We start from the raw sequence: 16709 nt of genomic DNA, 5'->3' as shown, positions 1-16709 counted from the left end.
GTCGGCGCGACGTCACACACTGGTTTGTAAGCAACAAATGTGGAACTGCCTTCTATCGGAAGGCCACCAGATGGCGATAGCTGCGGTTGTAAAAAAAAAAGATTGCGAGTGTCAAGACTGATGAGAATACTTCCTGTTGAGTTTTCTTAAAGTAAGGAATTAGCTAATGAATAAATAAAACCATCCCATTTTAATATGGGAGTCTGAGGGTTAACTCCTTTTCAAATCCAGCCTCAAGTGGCCATCAAAGGTACTGCAGGTATTTTAGGCTAATACTTGTCAAAGTTACTTTAAAAAAAAAACAAAACAAAACAAGCAGTTCAAAGTTACAGTTTGCACCTTTATTCAAGTATATCACAGCAGTTTATTTGAGAAATACAGTAAATGTTCCATTTTTCAAATATAACTTACACTAAAGTAACAATTGCGAACAGGTGTGTGTTAGATACACAAACAGAACTGACAAAGCTATGAAAAGTCTAAATTAACTGAAAGAGAGGGAAGAAGAAAATAATTCAGGATAGAACAAGCCTTTTTCCTTCTGCATACTGGACTAAGTTGTCTCCACTACCAGACAAAAATTGGTTGATAGTCCAAACTGGCAACAATTTATGATTAAAAAACAAAAAAAAAGAGCACAATGTATGACATTTGTTACCCATATTTTATACCCCATGGTTTTTCTTTTAAATCCATAAAAAATAACTCTTGGCAGAAACTGGAGACAAAGTGAACATCATTAACAGAAAGTTGATCTGGTCCTTTTCCTCATAACTGTTTTAAATATTCTAATGCTAGCCTCTTCCAGTATGCCACAGTCTGTAACCACTTTCAACAAAGAAAACATCAGAACAATGAAATAAATAGAAAAGCTGAAAGGGCAAGTTGTCACGTGTTGAAACCTGAGAGACCTGTAAACCCTTTATTCCCCCGTACACGCCAAATAAACTTGCTACACAAACGCTACGCAATTCAGCAAAATCGTTCAAATGGACGCGCAACGCTTCCCGATTCGGTTCAGTTTCAGACGTACAAAAAGACTGAATGTACTGAATATCAGGTGTAAAACATATTTAATAATAAATACCCAGAATCATGAGATGAAAATAAAAAAAACAAACAAGAGACCCAAACACAGTTGGAACACTTGGGAGTAAAAGGCGATGGGTGTGTAAAGAGGCAGAAAATGCTCTCTATAGCTTTTAAGAAGGTATTGGGTGATAACAGGAGCAGATCCGGGACGTCTCCTCAGTGTCAAAGTACGTAAAGTAATCAAAGACAACCTGAAACTAAAGCATCAAATATACAGTCCATGAAATATCCGTAAAATTTATGCAATCATCATCTGGCTCAAATGCAAACATACGTATATAACAATCAGAGAGATATAAACAACTCTTGGATTACTGCAGCAGCCGTGGTTGCGCTGAGGTGGTACTGTGGATGTTGCAACAGTATTTTGAGTGGGAAGAAAAAAGAAATACTGTTTTTGTACCCAGTAAACAGTTTTCGCTTTAAAATAAATTAAGCTGAGGTAGCATTGGTTTTTTATTCCCCTCTGCAGTAGTCCAAGTGCTAACCTGCCATTGCCAGTTTGCATACGCTCTTTAGATTTTTTTTGCCACCTTGAATTCGAGAAAAGGCAGAGGTGAGCTGGGGTTAGAGTTGTACCGAGAGGTTTGAGGACCGGACAAGAGAGTGCACTGAGAGAGATGAAGAAAGACGACGGGGTAGAGGGGTAGGGGAGTGGGGGGCGGGCTTCTTCAGTCTACACCTGTTCAAAATATGGCATCTTCAAAACACACACAGAGAAAAGAAAAAGAAAAATGCCACCTTATAAAGCTTCTGTAAGTATCTTGATTTACTACAGTCGGGAAAACATATTCTGTGTCGGCCACAGGTGAAAATCCAGTTTCGCTTGTCTGACGTTGAAAGAGAAGAGAGCAGAACAGATAAAGTCGGTTCACACACGTAAAACAGAAACAAGTAATGCTTTTTACACACTTTAGTGACGGGCACTGCCTAGAATGGCCTTTGTTCAGTTTGGATTTACAACACATGTAAAAACAATTCAAGCAAAGCGTTTTTATAAAAAAAAAAAAAAATTATGTAGAAAAAAGTTACAAAATATAAAACATAACAAAGTTTTTTAGGATTAATAGAACATTTTCAGAGTTGAAACAGAAAGCCGGTGAACAGGCACCGTTATGTCAGCACCTTTTGAGTGAGTGAGATAACACTTGGCACGATGAATCCTTTGACTTGCTTTATTTCATTTATTCCTTTTTTTAATCTTTTTTTTTTTTTTTTTTTTTGCATATTTTTAAAAAAAAAAAAAAAAAAGAGAAAGAGGGAAAAAACTGAAGGCCGGTGTCACCAACCTCTCCTTCCACCTGCTGTCCTGCTCAGGTGGAGACTGACCTTCACCGACTGGTCTGAGGTTTTATTACAGAAACATGAATTTAAATATTTGAACATCATCTGAGATGTATTTGACCACAACACTGTTTCCACTTATTTCTTGACCAAAGAGTTCAAAATTAACTAGAGGTGAATAACGTAGATATGTTTAATCGATCTAATGGCGGTAAGATAATCATTTTTAGTCGTCGTTGCCTCAAGGTCCCTGTGACCTCGGTGGTAAATACCCTCCTCCCCAACTTGGGAGCCTGTTCATTGTCACGAGTAGTAAAAACAAACATCCTGCTAAATATACCACTTTCATATGAGGTTTGAAATAAGGCACACGCTAGGCAGTGCAAAAAAGTACAGACGCCTTCCAATTTGTACTGCTTCCAGTTCCTCAGCAGGAGTGTGTCGGTAGGGGGGTTAAAAAAACGAAAGAAAGGGGGGAAAAAAATACAAATCAACTGGCGGGCGCTGCTGGAGCAGGAGGGAAAACATTCATACTGTGAATCTAGTGAAGAGGAGTCGGGGGTCTGCGCTAGCACAACTATTTAGGACATAACAATCCGCTAAGACTGTGAACGCCAGAGGTGGCCTGCCAGCGAATGTTTCGAGTGAGGAGGTTTTTACAGATGACCCCGAGGCGACGCTACGCTTGTTCACCAGTAACTCTGAGACCAGCGCTGAGGGGGCTAACGGCTTTCCACGCTTGATGACCGCCATAATGAAGAGGACATAATTGATTCTAGTCCTGCTGTGCTAACCTCATCGAGTTTGTGTCTACGGTAAAAAACGTCTTTGTAAACTATTCTTCTGGGTGATTGTGGCTCAGATATGGAACTAATCAAGTAGCTAAAAGGGCAGAGAGAAGAGGAAACAAAACAAAACTACAACAAAAAAGGTCGCACAATAGCGCGGTAACAACTGGCCTATGATGAAGCGCTCCACTCGAGGGCAGGAGGGCTCGCTGACGTGGGTCGCCCATTCACTCCCCGTCCTCGTCTCCTGGCGGCACTCTGCTGTCACACTTCTGCTGGTGAGGGTCTGAGTGAGTGTGTCTGTTTGTAGAAATGCATGCATACTCGTGTCGAGTGTTTCGGAGTGTATGCGCTGCCACGTTGTGATATGACATCACCCCATCTGTTGGTTTTTCTAGTCGTCCAAACTTAAGAAATCTTCCCGAGAGCAGCACGGATAAAGTTGAGGATAGCACCCGAGTAGCACCAGTGTTGCTCGCCACTGTTGGTTTGTGTGCACACGTGTCTGTGTGTGTGTGTGTGTATAAGTGTGGCTGACACACCTCCAGGGGTTTGGTTGTGTAGTATGCGTCTGGATGTGGCCAGGTTCCTGAGACGATAGCACCATTGAATGTCTCTGTCCTCATCCTCGCTTTGTTCCCTCCCAGCAACGAGGAGGGTGCTGGATTTTCCTGTGTGGTGTTTTTGTGTTGAGGGTTGAAGCTCCTCCACTCGTGCTCACTCAGTTTTGTGTGTGTGGTGTTGTTGTGGTCCCAGGCTGTTCAGGATCTACCTGATGGGTATTTTCTCTCCATTTCACAGGAATGTATCAAAACGCTGGATTCTCTCCTCCATCTCCTGCACAAACAACAAACAAACACACACACACACGGAGCTTAGCCTCAACTAACACAGCAAACTCGAATGTGTGTATAAAGCATCTGTGCAGCGCGCTTTCAATATTACTTGGAAATTTCCCACAGCAAACAACAGCTTTCACCATGATAAATGATGTAAAATGAAGGAAAGCTGTGCCTGAATGAGACGGGCGATTTTTCTCAGCGTGAAAACAGCAGTTTGACACTGACTAAATCTGAGCAGAGCCAGAGGAAGAGAGATGGATGTTAGCCTGCACTAGACCATGATTAATGCCTGGAAGATGTTACACTGTGTGTTTCTCTCATCTGAATGGCTGAGTCAGTGCGACACGCGCGGCTACAAGATATCAATTTCAAGAAGTTTAAAGAAAAAAAAAAAGGAAGAAGAACTGCCAACTTTACAGCAATTTTTTTTAACATCTAAAGAAGGGCAAACTTTTTCCAGCAGAGACCGCAAGTTTTAACAAGCTGAATAATCCGTTCATAAACGGATTAGATGATCGATGAAGAAAATAGATTTTCTGTTATTTACTGACTGTATTTGCCTCTGTATTTGAGCTGTTGGTTTGACAGTGCCAAAAACTGAACTTCACTTTTTATTCATTTTATTTCTTCCTTTCAAAAGTCAGCTTGGAAATACCACTGAATTTTTGGACTGATTAGATTTCTGGGCAAGCAGCTGGGCGATAGATGATGAGACCACACTTTTTGTACCGATGCCCTCTTAGCCAGAGGTCGGGGAGGTGCATGCGGCTCTTTCGCCCCCTTTGGGTGAACATGCTGTGCTCAGGGCTGGTTTATTGCAGACGATGACAGCACACTGAAATGGACTGAAGTCATAATTACATACAAATAGTTTTCATGATTATTCTTTTTATTTCACTGCTATGTTTTATTTATTTTAAAGTGGGCTATTTTTTATTTGATTAATTTTCCACAAGCTGTGAACTCAAATAGGTTATGTTATATTTGTTTTTCCTCTTTTTTAAGGTGTTTGTTAAACAGTAAAAAAAAAAAAAAAGCTCTTCTTCTTATTAATACAAGAATAATCAGATGCCTTAAGTATATGTATTATCCTCTCCAAATTACATACAGCTATTTGTTACTTGCCCACCCACACACACACACACACACACGTTTTTCCCCCCCCTCACATTATTCAGTTAAAAAGGCTCTTTTGATGTTGAAGGTTGCCGACCCCTGCTCCAAGCTGAGCTACAGAAATCATCTCTTTAACAAAGCCATGCCAGTGTTTGCATCTCTTCTCTCTCACTAAACTGTGTGACTCACTCAGCCCCACCCCACACTCCCTCTGCATCTGCAGCCTGCTCTCATGCAGCATGGAGGAAGGATCAGCGCAGCTCCAACAATAAATACAAAACTGAAGCTCTCAAATTTAAGAAGGCAGATGTAATCTTTTAATGGCACTGAGGAAACCTGTTTGTTTCCAACTGCTCGCTAACCCATGCACCAGTTCAGCCAATCACATGGCTGCATTTAAGCATCTAGACATGGTCAAGCATCAAATTGGAGAAGAAGCGACTTTGAATGGGGCATGGTTATTGGTGCCAGACGGGCTGGGATTTCCCCCCGCGCAGCCATCTCTAAAGTTTACAGAGGATGGTGTAAAAAAGAGAAGCAGCTCTCTGGACAAAAATGTCTTGTTGAGGAGACTGGCCAGACTGCTTCAAGCTGGTAGGGGGACAACAGTAACTCATTACAATCAATGTATGCAGAAGAGCACGCCGATTACCAGTCCTGTCAGCTTAAAACAGGACAAACCTGGTCTGATGAGTCTCGATTTCTGCTGCAACCAACCTGATAATACCTAATAAAGCATTCGGTTCAGATTCAAGCGAAGTGTTTAAACACCAAAAGGACACAAGAACACAAATGAACCAATCAGGGCTGCAACAGACCAACATCTGTGCTTCTCGGGATAAAATGATTAGTTCTCTCCGTGGATTTGATAAGCGTCCGTCTCCATTTTTAAGAATTTACCACCGTTTTTCTAATTTAATTTCATTGTGACATATGTTGAAACGTTTCCGCAGTTTTATGCGTTTTATTTTTGATCCTAAATATTGCCGACATCTCACATGGAACATATACATCATGTATTGCCATTCAGCCTAGAAACGGCTTTTGCTCGGCAGCTCCGCCGTCACCACGCATCACTGTTGGCAGTACCCAACCCAAACAAAAGGGAGTCCGCTTTCACTCTTCCCACCAAAACAGTCCTGCCTGTGTATTTAACTTTCAGTTGACACATCAGAACATGAGATCTAATTTAGCTGGAGCCAGGTAAATTTAATCACGCCAGTGTTATTCTGCATGAGATTCCAACTTCTCTTGAAACTTCATTTAGAACAACAATTAAGCGCTTAGCACTTCATCACAGCCCCACAGCGATCAAATCCAGGTTGCACGAGCTGTAAAAAGCCAGCAAAGCCAAGAAAGGTGAAGCTGATGTTCATTTGAATGAAAAAGTCTTCGTGAAAACCTCGACTCAGCCCATGTCTGTGCTTTTAGCACTTTTTTGCTGTGTTTCACTGTAAACACGGGCACATGCAAATGAGCTCTTCACTGCCTTGACGCTTTGCGCCTCTGTGATCTAAAGTTTATCTGCCTGAAGCCCTCGCACGCTGTCATCCCGAGTACACAGCAGACTAACAAGCCCTCACAGCACCTCCCCTTTGTCTCACTGACATAAAGTTAGCCTGTAACACTGTCTCTATCTAGCATGGGTGGATGGTGACTTACATGGCAAAAATGTCTAACCTCTGCACAGCTCAACAGGTCAACTGCAGCCAAACTGCAGTTTTAGGTGTTTTATATCTCACTGGGGCCCTCAACGCGTGCATGAAAAGAAAAATCCAGCGTAGCATGCTCTCCACTGTAACTTTAAATTACTTTGGTGCACCCACCTTGTTTGAACCCATCTTATCTACTCCCACATCACTTACAGAGTTCCTCCATTTCCCAGATCTAATTTGCTACAACCCCTGGGAGGACGAGGTTCTCTGCAGCATCTACGTGAAGGTTAGGTGAGAGGGGGAAAAAACCAAACAAAAAAATCTTCACAACAACTCAAGTATAAGTTGAGTCGTTTTTTCCAGGGAAGAAAGAGTCGAGAGAGAACAATCTTGTGTATTGTTCCTGGATGAAGGTGTTGTTACACAAGCCGCTGACATCAGATTGACAGACTCACAATGATGAAAGCCTGCACTGCATAGCCTACTGTCAATGGAGAAACTGATACCGCCTATTTTAAATAGGTTTCTCTTTATATGGCTATTCAGCAACAAATGTCAGAGAAGGTCTCAAAAGACTCTTTAAAGAGGACCTGTTACGCTTTTTCATATTTAGTCTTCCAATAGTGCAGTGCGTGTAATCCCATGAGCCAAAAGCTGAGTGTGAGGCAGTTTTTATACTCTTGTCTCTGTATGACGTCAATGAGTGTTCATATGAGACCACAGAAGTCTTGATTGTGAGTAACAGCCAATCAGAAAGAAGCTAACTTAAAAGCAGGGAGAAATGAGCTAAATGCTTGTTGGGGTGTACCGAAGCCCAGTGTAAAATAAATAAAGATCATTTCTGAACTCCATAATGAAATGCTACTTTAATAATGTGCAGGAATCAAAATACGGTGCTGGAAAATGAGCGTAATAGGCCCCCTTGAAGCTCAAGTTTAATCAATATTCTAAATACGAAATGCATGCCAGGAACCAATCAAATAGTTCAATGGTCAAATTAGTTTTAGGAACAATTAGGCTCTTATTCATGACGCTGCTTTGGCTAAACAAGTAGGAATAAAAGTGTTAATTGACCTGCAGGCCAAAGCCCTCAGCAGTATACACACAAAACTGGCAGAGAATTAACCAACTATTGAGGGGTTTAGTTAACCTGACTGGTATCCTGTTCAGCTTTGGCACAGCACAGATTTAGGTTAAAGGTCAAAGGCCCTTACAAAGTCTTTAATTGCTGTCTGAGACACGAGCAAAATATGATACCGGGCCAAGGGAAACACATACGCCAATTTGTGGACAGGAACATAGCTTGCGGGTTTCTGTGTACAGAGCAGATACGGTCCCTCTGGCTTTAAACGCAGCGTGCTGTCCGCTCAATCTGCTGAAAAGGTCAGCTCTTCAGGAAGACTGAGACGAGCCGTGCCCAGAGGAGGACGGCGAGAACGTAAGGGAGACAAATGTATGGACACGCTCCATTTCACTCAGCTCTACAACTCGGACATAAATACCGAGAGTTGCAACGGCGTGCAACGTTAAGTTGCCCCCAAAAAGGCTGCAGCCCCTACACTCTGGACCACCTCGGTGTGCATCTGTGTGCTCGTGGTTTTGCATTCTCAAGGAGATGACCTGCTGTGGGGTTGAGATGTATGTTTGGAAATGCAGGCAAACAAAACAGGTGCCAGATGAGCTGACATTTCTGCTCTCGAAACACCAATTTAGGCTGGCAGTATGAAACGAACCCAGACACGCGCCCTCCCTCCCTTCACCAGAGCGGCCCGTAGACAGGCGGCACCACCTGGCTGACTGCTCTCTCTCCCTCTCCCTTTGCCGCTTCCTCCCTCTGACATCCTGACAGCCGGCACTGGCTACCAGCGCCAGGACACTGCCATTCTGAGCCCCTGTCTGCACTGACATCCTACAGCAGCAGCAGATGACCAGATGGGATTCTGGGAAAATATACAGCAGCTTTTTCTACATGGAACATTGTCAAGAAAGAGCCAAACTTAAAAGGAAAAAGTTCCCATTCATTCAGACCCTTTTGTCATCCTTCGCTTATTATTATTTGCAGTATTTTCCCGAGAGACTTGGGAAAAAGATAAATGAACATCTGCGGTTATTGTAGCACGAGTTTGTCTTTATATTACATTTTATGATCTACATCTCCTCAAAATTACCATCATGCTACCATAATATAAAACATTATTGTGTGTCAGCGGCTTGATTGCATTCATGAATATAAAATTCTGACTTTCAGTCCTGTGCCGCTAAGATCTTATTCTGGCTGCCTGAAACACAGTACCATTTTAAATTGTAATTATTTTGGAAAACAAAGCCATAATATATTTTTCATGAAGCCTCAGTGGAGTTTAAGAAGTTCAGTACATTTGTTTGGCCAACTAACATCAGAATTATGTGGAATATACTGTGGGGGTCTCCCACAAGCACTGAAAACAATTTTTTTAAATGTTCTCACTACTAGTTTCCACTGTCCTCATTAGATCACACTCTGCTGCAGACCTCAATTTCTACCCTGATCTAGATGCTGTTTATGCTACTCTTACCCATCTCTTCTTCCATAGTCGATATCTAGCCTTTTTTTGTCATGAATCCCAGTGAGTGCCAAACACGTCTTCTTGTTTCAGTCTGTCGCAGTGTTCAGAGATGTCTAAGCTCCCTAAGGAGAAAGCCACACCTTCTCCGATATCATCTGCCTTTGTGTACAACTGTTTCCAGCTCTTTAATAATCGGAGTTATTTGGTCTGAACAAGGTCAAATCTGTAGGACAAAATATAAAAAAATAAATCTAAAAAGTAACATTTTCTTGACATCCATAACATCTTGCTTTGAGAATTACTTACTACTAATCCTCGGGATGCCGCATCACTAAAAATGCAAATGTTAAACATACAGACTTACAGAAGGGGAGGGGGTCCTTTGCATGTTCACTTTGGGCCAGCAGAAACACCGATATGACTGCGATCTGCTACGCAAGTTAGCTAATTACCCTGTTAGCTATTATTCAAGCACGGAGAAACACATGCCACTCATCTGTCCATGTGACACTAAATCCAAACCAGTTAAATCTATGTTAAGGTTACGAGGGGGTTCTTGGAAAATCTTCAGGAGGGTTCTCTGGTCCCCAAGAAGCTCGATTGCTCCTGTCCTTAAACCTACTTTCTGATTAGCCCAAGTTTGTTTTATTTTTACCCTTTTCAGTGCGAGAGTCTTTGGGTGGTGCATGGCTTTAAATGATTATCCACAAAGGATAAGGTTTAGGTAAAGGCCGGGCACTCCAATTTTTGTTAGACCTTGTACTGCTCTCCAAGCTGCAGTTATTGCATGCTGCCCAGAATTTCCTGGCATTGTCCATCTAATTTATATAATAATTTTGAGTGTTTGTGGGTTTCAAACAATAAAAGAAAACATTTATTACCATTGTCAATACATTTCTATATTAAAGAGAATCTGAAAAATGTGAAATATTCTCATTTGAGAAGCTGAAAATGGCAAGATTTGGCATTTGTGTACCTAATGCATTATTTAAAGTAGCAATTAAATGTTATGATTCAACAAAATCACTTTCACCTTTAAGTGAAAGGCTCAAGGCAGACTGCAGTACTGGATAAGGACTATATTTGTATTTAAATGCACATTATAAAGGCTACACCAGTGTGTGTTGTGTCTCTCTGACCTCGAGTAGCTGGGTCTTGTCGTACTCTCTACGATGCTTGTAGATGCACTGGCTGAGTAGGGAGTACAGTCGCTCCAGCTGCTCCACGCTGTAGCCCTCACTCTTCTTCACCACCATATCCAGTAGAATCTGCAGGAAACAATAGAAATCATTCGTTTTAGAAAATAAATACATCTTACAGATATATACCACAGAAACAACAGCACAGGCGCAATCGGACAGTCGTACAGTGATGGAACAACGGGTCGCACAAGCAACTCACTGATGCTGGTGCGTGGAGATGCATCATTTGGAGGTCAGCTGCATTCAAAAGCAATTAAGATCAGAATGACAGCTAATTAAGGCTAATCATAATTAGAACCAAGTTTACATTTCACTGCTACTTTAATTAAAACATTCTGGACAGTCAAAGGTCCTTTTAATTGACCCGTTCTTCGCATTTTACCCAAACCAAAGTCTGTGTGTATATGCGCTTCTATTTAAACACGCAGCTCATCAGAATGCACGGACTGAGACAGCAAAGGCACAATAATTAAAGTTATCATCACTGACACAAGGCAAACAGAGAAACCTCAACTGAAATTAAATGGTGTGGCTGTGGGAGAGACAGAGAGACAGAGAGAGAAAACTGCTTGAAAAACATAAAATCAAGGCAATATGATGATTAATAAGACATAGATGTTTGTCAGAGCCTCATCAGTGAACGTCTGAGAGATAATTACAGTGAGCAAAAGAATGAAAATTGCAAAGGTAAAAAGGTTAGCATTGTATTAATCACTGTACTCCATCTGACAATGGGTTCTGTTTAAATGACAGTTGGCCTGATTAAAGTTAAACTGAGGCTTCACATCAAGAGAAACTTGAGCAGAAACTTAATCCCAAGACAAAGTCTGCTCATAACCGGAAATCTGGCCTGAAGAAAAATACTCGGTAGGATTTTTTACTTTTTAGCTTCTATTAAGATACACCACAGCTTGGAGCCACGTACCTGCCACCAATATTATTATTGTTATTATTCTTTATAACTGAAAGAATGAAAAACGTCATGCATGATGCATTAGTCCTAATGGTTCGTATCGAATCCTCGTGACAAACATTTGCTACTGCTCTTCATCTCAGTGCTGACTAACGTAATCAATGACCTCCTAAAAGCCTTCCTTAGTTTTTTTTAGATTGTTTTTTTTTGCTACAAACATCACATGGAGAGAGAAATTACACCTGCTTCCAACTAAACAACATTATCTGCATCAATGTTTTCACATTTTGTATTTAGAAGACTGGATAAACTCCAGCTCAAAGTGGACTTAATGTGTCCGTTTCCAGCTCCATATTTATTATCCTTGGAGTCTATTAGAGTACCTCTGCATAATTCACAATTCAAAATAAACATTATTCATCTCATATTAGGCCTCGGTGCAGCCCCTCAGCTCCTCTTACAAACATAAGGTTTGAACAGCAGGTTGGCAAGTCCACTGTGTAATGTGCCTGAGATGACTATATTAAGGAATCTCTTTGACATCATAAAGCACCACAAATGGAAAAATTGTGTTAGAGCAATGATTACTATGAAAAACCACAGTGTGACAGATCATCAGAAAAAGCTTTTACAGCTTCTCTTTCAGTCACATGTAAACATTTCTATAGTTGAAGTCAGTCTGATTCAAGACTTTGTTTCGCCTGTTAACTTCTCCCCTTCTTCTACAGTTATCAGTAAACGTCACATGTTTAATCAGCTCCCTGAACACAGACAGCCATCATCTGTTCGCCACAGTAGTTGCCGTTATTATCGCACTCTTAATTCCTGAAAACACTGTATTTAAAACAATCTCTATGCAGATTGACAGCTGCGCTTGCAGGCTGCCATATTCCAAAAGCAGAGAAGCATATGTTCCTGCACTTTTCTGTCAAGATGGAGGGCATGTGGAGAGAAGAATGCAATCAGGTTAAATTACTTACATTGTGTAAACTGATTAGGAGAAAACTTGTACAAAGGTTTATTTCATCCCTCTGAAACTGAAAAAAAGCGGGCGTGTTTCTTCTGATTGGGGTGTTTAAACTAAGCATTATTTTTACTGTTTCAGCTTTTGAAATGATTACAAGCAGAACATCAGACTCCGTATAAGCACAGCCGCTAAATGCACACCATATAAAACTTAAAGGTCCAGAAAACAGGACGATTATTCCTTTGAAACATTCAAACTTTCATAATTTCATCTGGTAGTGTAGAAAATCACTGGTTATATCCCTTTTCACAAGAACTTCCACCTGGCCAATCTAATAACCAAGTCCCTTGACAAATAATGTCTACATAAAGAAGCTAAGAACATGAAAAAAATCTAATATTCAGAATTCATGCAGAGCGATAATCATGATCTCTGCAACACTGGGAAAAAAGTGCCATCAGCTGCTACATATTGAATATATTTTACTGGTATCTTTTTGTACTTTTTTCACATTAACTCTGGCCTAACATCAGGGGAGCTATCAGCTTTCATAGTTTCAATCCAGCCATAAGAACTAATAAAAGAGGTCCAAATGGAGCACATCACAGTGAGATGCCGGTTTTAACAACACATGCATAAAAGCTTTAATTAGCATCATTACCAACCCATCGCACATGTGTAATAATGTCAGCCAGCCTTTCATCCCACTGCCACTGCATTTCTCTCCATTTTTCATCATGTTCCCCAACTCTTGCTTTAAGTGCATTTCTCTACTTTATAATGCACATTTTTCTCCTGAGATAGTTCATCTTCTCACCTCAAGCCATTTTCACTGTTTTACACAGCCTCTTCTCACCTCCTCTTCAACTGCATTTCCGACATTACTATTGCACAACAGTCTTTGCTTCTGGTGTATTTGTCTTTGCATTCTCCTCTCTTATGCGCCTTTCTTTCCCCTCTTTGTTCTCTCTCTCTCTCTCCGTTTCTTCGCTTTATTCTCCTCTTACTGTTACCAGGCTGATTGCAGCAGTGCACTTCCCAGCCTTTGTCAGCTTGATCAGGGTGTCGGCGACACTGTGGGGTAAATGGTGTGAGAGGGTCTTACATGGGCTCAGTGACTGAGTGAGCTCACAGCACACAAAAGGGCCGTAATCCCATGCATTAAAGACTACTACTGACATGGGCCATTTAACCTCACCCCTTCTAAACTCCTTGCTCCATCTTCCCCCACAACCTTTTCTTTACCACATCTCTATCTATGCTTCTTAAGAACATAGATTCAAAAGGGAGGGTTGGGATGCCTGCGATTTTAAACAACAGCTGAATAAGGGTATACATTGTCATTAGCGGCAAACTCAGAGCTTTTGTTAACGTGGCTTGCACAAATATTTTATAAAATGCAGTATTTCCACTTAAAAGTCTCGAAAATGTGCAGAATGTAAGTGCAGTCCACTGAATTTACAGTCGCTCTATGCTTCTGGTATTTTGCAAACAAATCCCTTTTTCAAATAAGCATGCTGTACACAGTCAGGCATGCAGACTGGAGCTGACTGTGATACAGTAGAGGGTCTTCTTTGATCACTGAAGGCTTCACTATCTACACGCACATGTGTGTTGGAGAGACTTCCTCACCACTGGCTGAGAGAAGAGGGTTAGCAGGCAGAGAGGGAGGAGGAAAAAACTCAACAACAAGGACTCAAAACCCAACAGTCTCCATCACAAGGGACGCTATTAAGCCTTCAATATCTGCCTCTAAGAACAATTCAGCCTGCTCTTCCTGTTAACTAAGATTTTGTGTCTCCAATACTAGCAAATGAATGAATTATTAATGATTCTGGTTTGTTTGTTACCTTCAGCTGAGGCAGACACTGGATTTGGATTTTCAGATTTATTTAAAAAAAAAAAAAAATTAAGTCATGGTGGCAAATAATGTGGTTTACAGGGCACTCGGTCACACGGATAATGCAATATTGATAGTGTTACAAGGGTCAGGGACAATCATGATGAATCATATTACCATGGTCCCAGAACATTAAAATGAAATGGTGTTTCTGTTCAGTTGCCCATGTAAAAACCGCTGCAGGGGTCGACAGCTCATCTTAAATATGCAACGCTTGGCTTTACAGGAAAATGCCATTAGATTACGGTGAATTCTCTTGACTTTAGTAGAGGAGGAAAAAAGGGTTTTCGATGCTATATATGGTAACGTCTTTTGTGCAAAGTATGCAATTTGATATCTAAATAAAATGAGTCCAATGATACTGTTTAAAAACAGCATTACTCTCTTCTAACTGATGATTTTAATATTTACCTATGTAAATGAACACATCATGCTCTGTGTGCCGTTAGGTTTATGCGGTGACTCAGCCACTTAGATAATGAGTAGAACACTGAATTCAGAATCACACACAAAAATATGAATCACGGATGAAAATAAATGTAGATAATTGTTATTATATTCACTCACACACAAAGATCAATAAAGGAGTTAACTTTAACTGATAGAAAACTTAAGAGACCTAAGGGCTGGTTTCCTGGGCAGGGGGTAAATTAAACTATTCTAAGGCTTTAATCTAGAAATGTCAATCTTAGTGGTTTTCCTAATACATCTTAAATGTAGTTCTACAGAATAGAGCTGCCTGGGATAGCTCAAACTTTATCTCAGGACTTAAAATGTCCTGAAGCACATGGCTTCAATCTCAATTAGGAGGAAAAAATCTGAGCAATGAGTATTGGTTTTTTTTTTTTTACTCAAAAACACTGATAACAATATGAGCCTTATAAATCAAATAGTCCATACATGACATGAGTCTGGGTAGGAATATAGAACATTGAGAGATGTGAAAATGACCAAATGTAAAATCTGCAGGTTTCATTTGGCAAGTCCTTGGCAAAAAAAGTATTACAAGGTAAAAATTACAATTGGGGGGGGAAAAGATAATAAGATGGAAAAAATAAGGAAGGAAAAGGAGGAAAGAAATTTCATATTTTACAGACTCAAGACAGGAAAGATCCAATATCACCAGGTAATAAAGGAGAAGAAAACCAAACAGACCTCCACATACACAGAGCAAAATTATCAGATGAAGATATGTTTACCAAACAAATGCACAGGGGAGAAAAATTTAATACAGAAAAGATTTAGGTCAAGGTTATGGAAAAGGATTTGCTAATGAACTGATATGATTAAACTTTGGGGAGAGCTCAAGGGAAATAAAGGGTAATCAATACAAACTCCTTTCCATGTGTCGTGCAACCAGTGTGCAGGAAGAGTAAAGTGTTAAACAGCGAAAGATGCTGACAGAGCACTAAGCGTTGCACACCGTCTGTGCATTATGAGGGTATGCTTTTGGAATATACAAAAGCATGTACGGCCTGGTAAAGCTGGATTCATCTGAATAAGCAGTGCAGCTTAAAGCGTTACAGCAGGTATTTGTTATCATAGGATTTGAGCAGTGAGGAGGTGGCAGAGGCTTGAAATTCTACTACAGACCTACATTTACGATACATTATTAACACACACAATATAACTGACCTGGAATCGCAGCCTGCCCATGAATTAACAACTGCAATAGCATCTTAACAGGATTGTTATCTTTCCATTGATTGACTCGGTACAACACAAAAGTATGGGATATCACATCCCTGCGTTTTCTGGCTGAAGAAACCTTGATGCAAGCCACATATACCACCGGTCATCAAATCACCCCCCAGTTCTTACATTCTTCACCTCGCTAAGAACACCTCTGCAGAGTTGGGCTGGCTTGCTAGAGCAAATTAGCTATGCGTCCTGGCAGCTTAGGTTTAGCTTAACGGCTTCTGTTGGTGTTGGCCTCCACTGTGCAGCGGCTGCATAGGCTGCCTGCGGAGCGCTAATTTTGAGTCTTCCTGTGCAGCGTTTTGGAATGGACACTAAACCGAAGCAAGCAGGGCAGAACTGTTCTGTTCGGCCCCGTCCTCAGGGGTGCGGTTTCTCTTTTCATGGCAGTGGATGCCTCATTCTCTGGTCCGGTGTGTGCCCTATCTACCTACATTGATCGCACTCAGAATGTGCATTTATGTTACCATTTGTTTGCCTGCTTCACTAATCCAGCAAGTGGTAGAGCTCTGTCTAAACAGAGGCTGTCCCACTGCATTATGGAAGCTGCCTCATGTGCGTACAGCACCAAGGGTCTCGCTTTGCCCCAGGGGGTGAGAGCACATTCCACCAGGAGAATGTAAGCTGATGTGCTCTTTTTAAACCCCGCGTAGGTGATATTTGTGCTGCAGCTAGTTGGGCATCACCGCACTCTTTTGTTCAGTCC

At 41.1% G+C, this 16709-nt stretch overlaps 1 protein-coding gene across 1 annotated transcript in view; it reads right to left on the bottom strand.

The window, feature by feature from the left end:
- Window positions 1-319: 319 nt before the first annotated feature.
- atad2b (ATPase family AAA domain containing 2B) overlaps window positions 320-16709 on the bottom strand; it is a 70532-nt gene continuing 54142 nt past the window's right edge. Inside the window, exons 27-28 of the mRNA XM_004542366.4 lie at window positions 10463-10591; window positions 320-4001 (exon numbers count right to left, since the gene is read on the bottom strand). Coding sequence (XP_004542423.1) covers window positions 3960-4001; window positions 10463-10591 — 171 coding nt within the window. The 3' untranslated portion in view covers window positions 320-3959. The remainder of the gene's footprint in view (window positions 4002-10462; window positions 10592-16709) is intronic.

The sequence above is a fragment of the Maylandia zebra genome, linkage group LG15 (genome assembly GCF_041146795.1).
Source record: "Maylandia zebra isolate NMK-2024a linkage group LG15, Mzebra_GT3a, whole genome shotgun sequence".
In the NCBI taxonomy this organism is placed as follows: domain Eukaryota; kingdom Metazoa; phylum Chordata; class Actinopteri; order Cichliformes; family Cichlidae; genus Maylandia; species Maylandia zebra.
The sequence above is the reverse complement of the archived record's forward strand: the minus strand, read 5'-3'. Positions and strand labels throughout refer to the sequence as shown.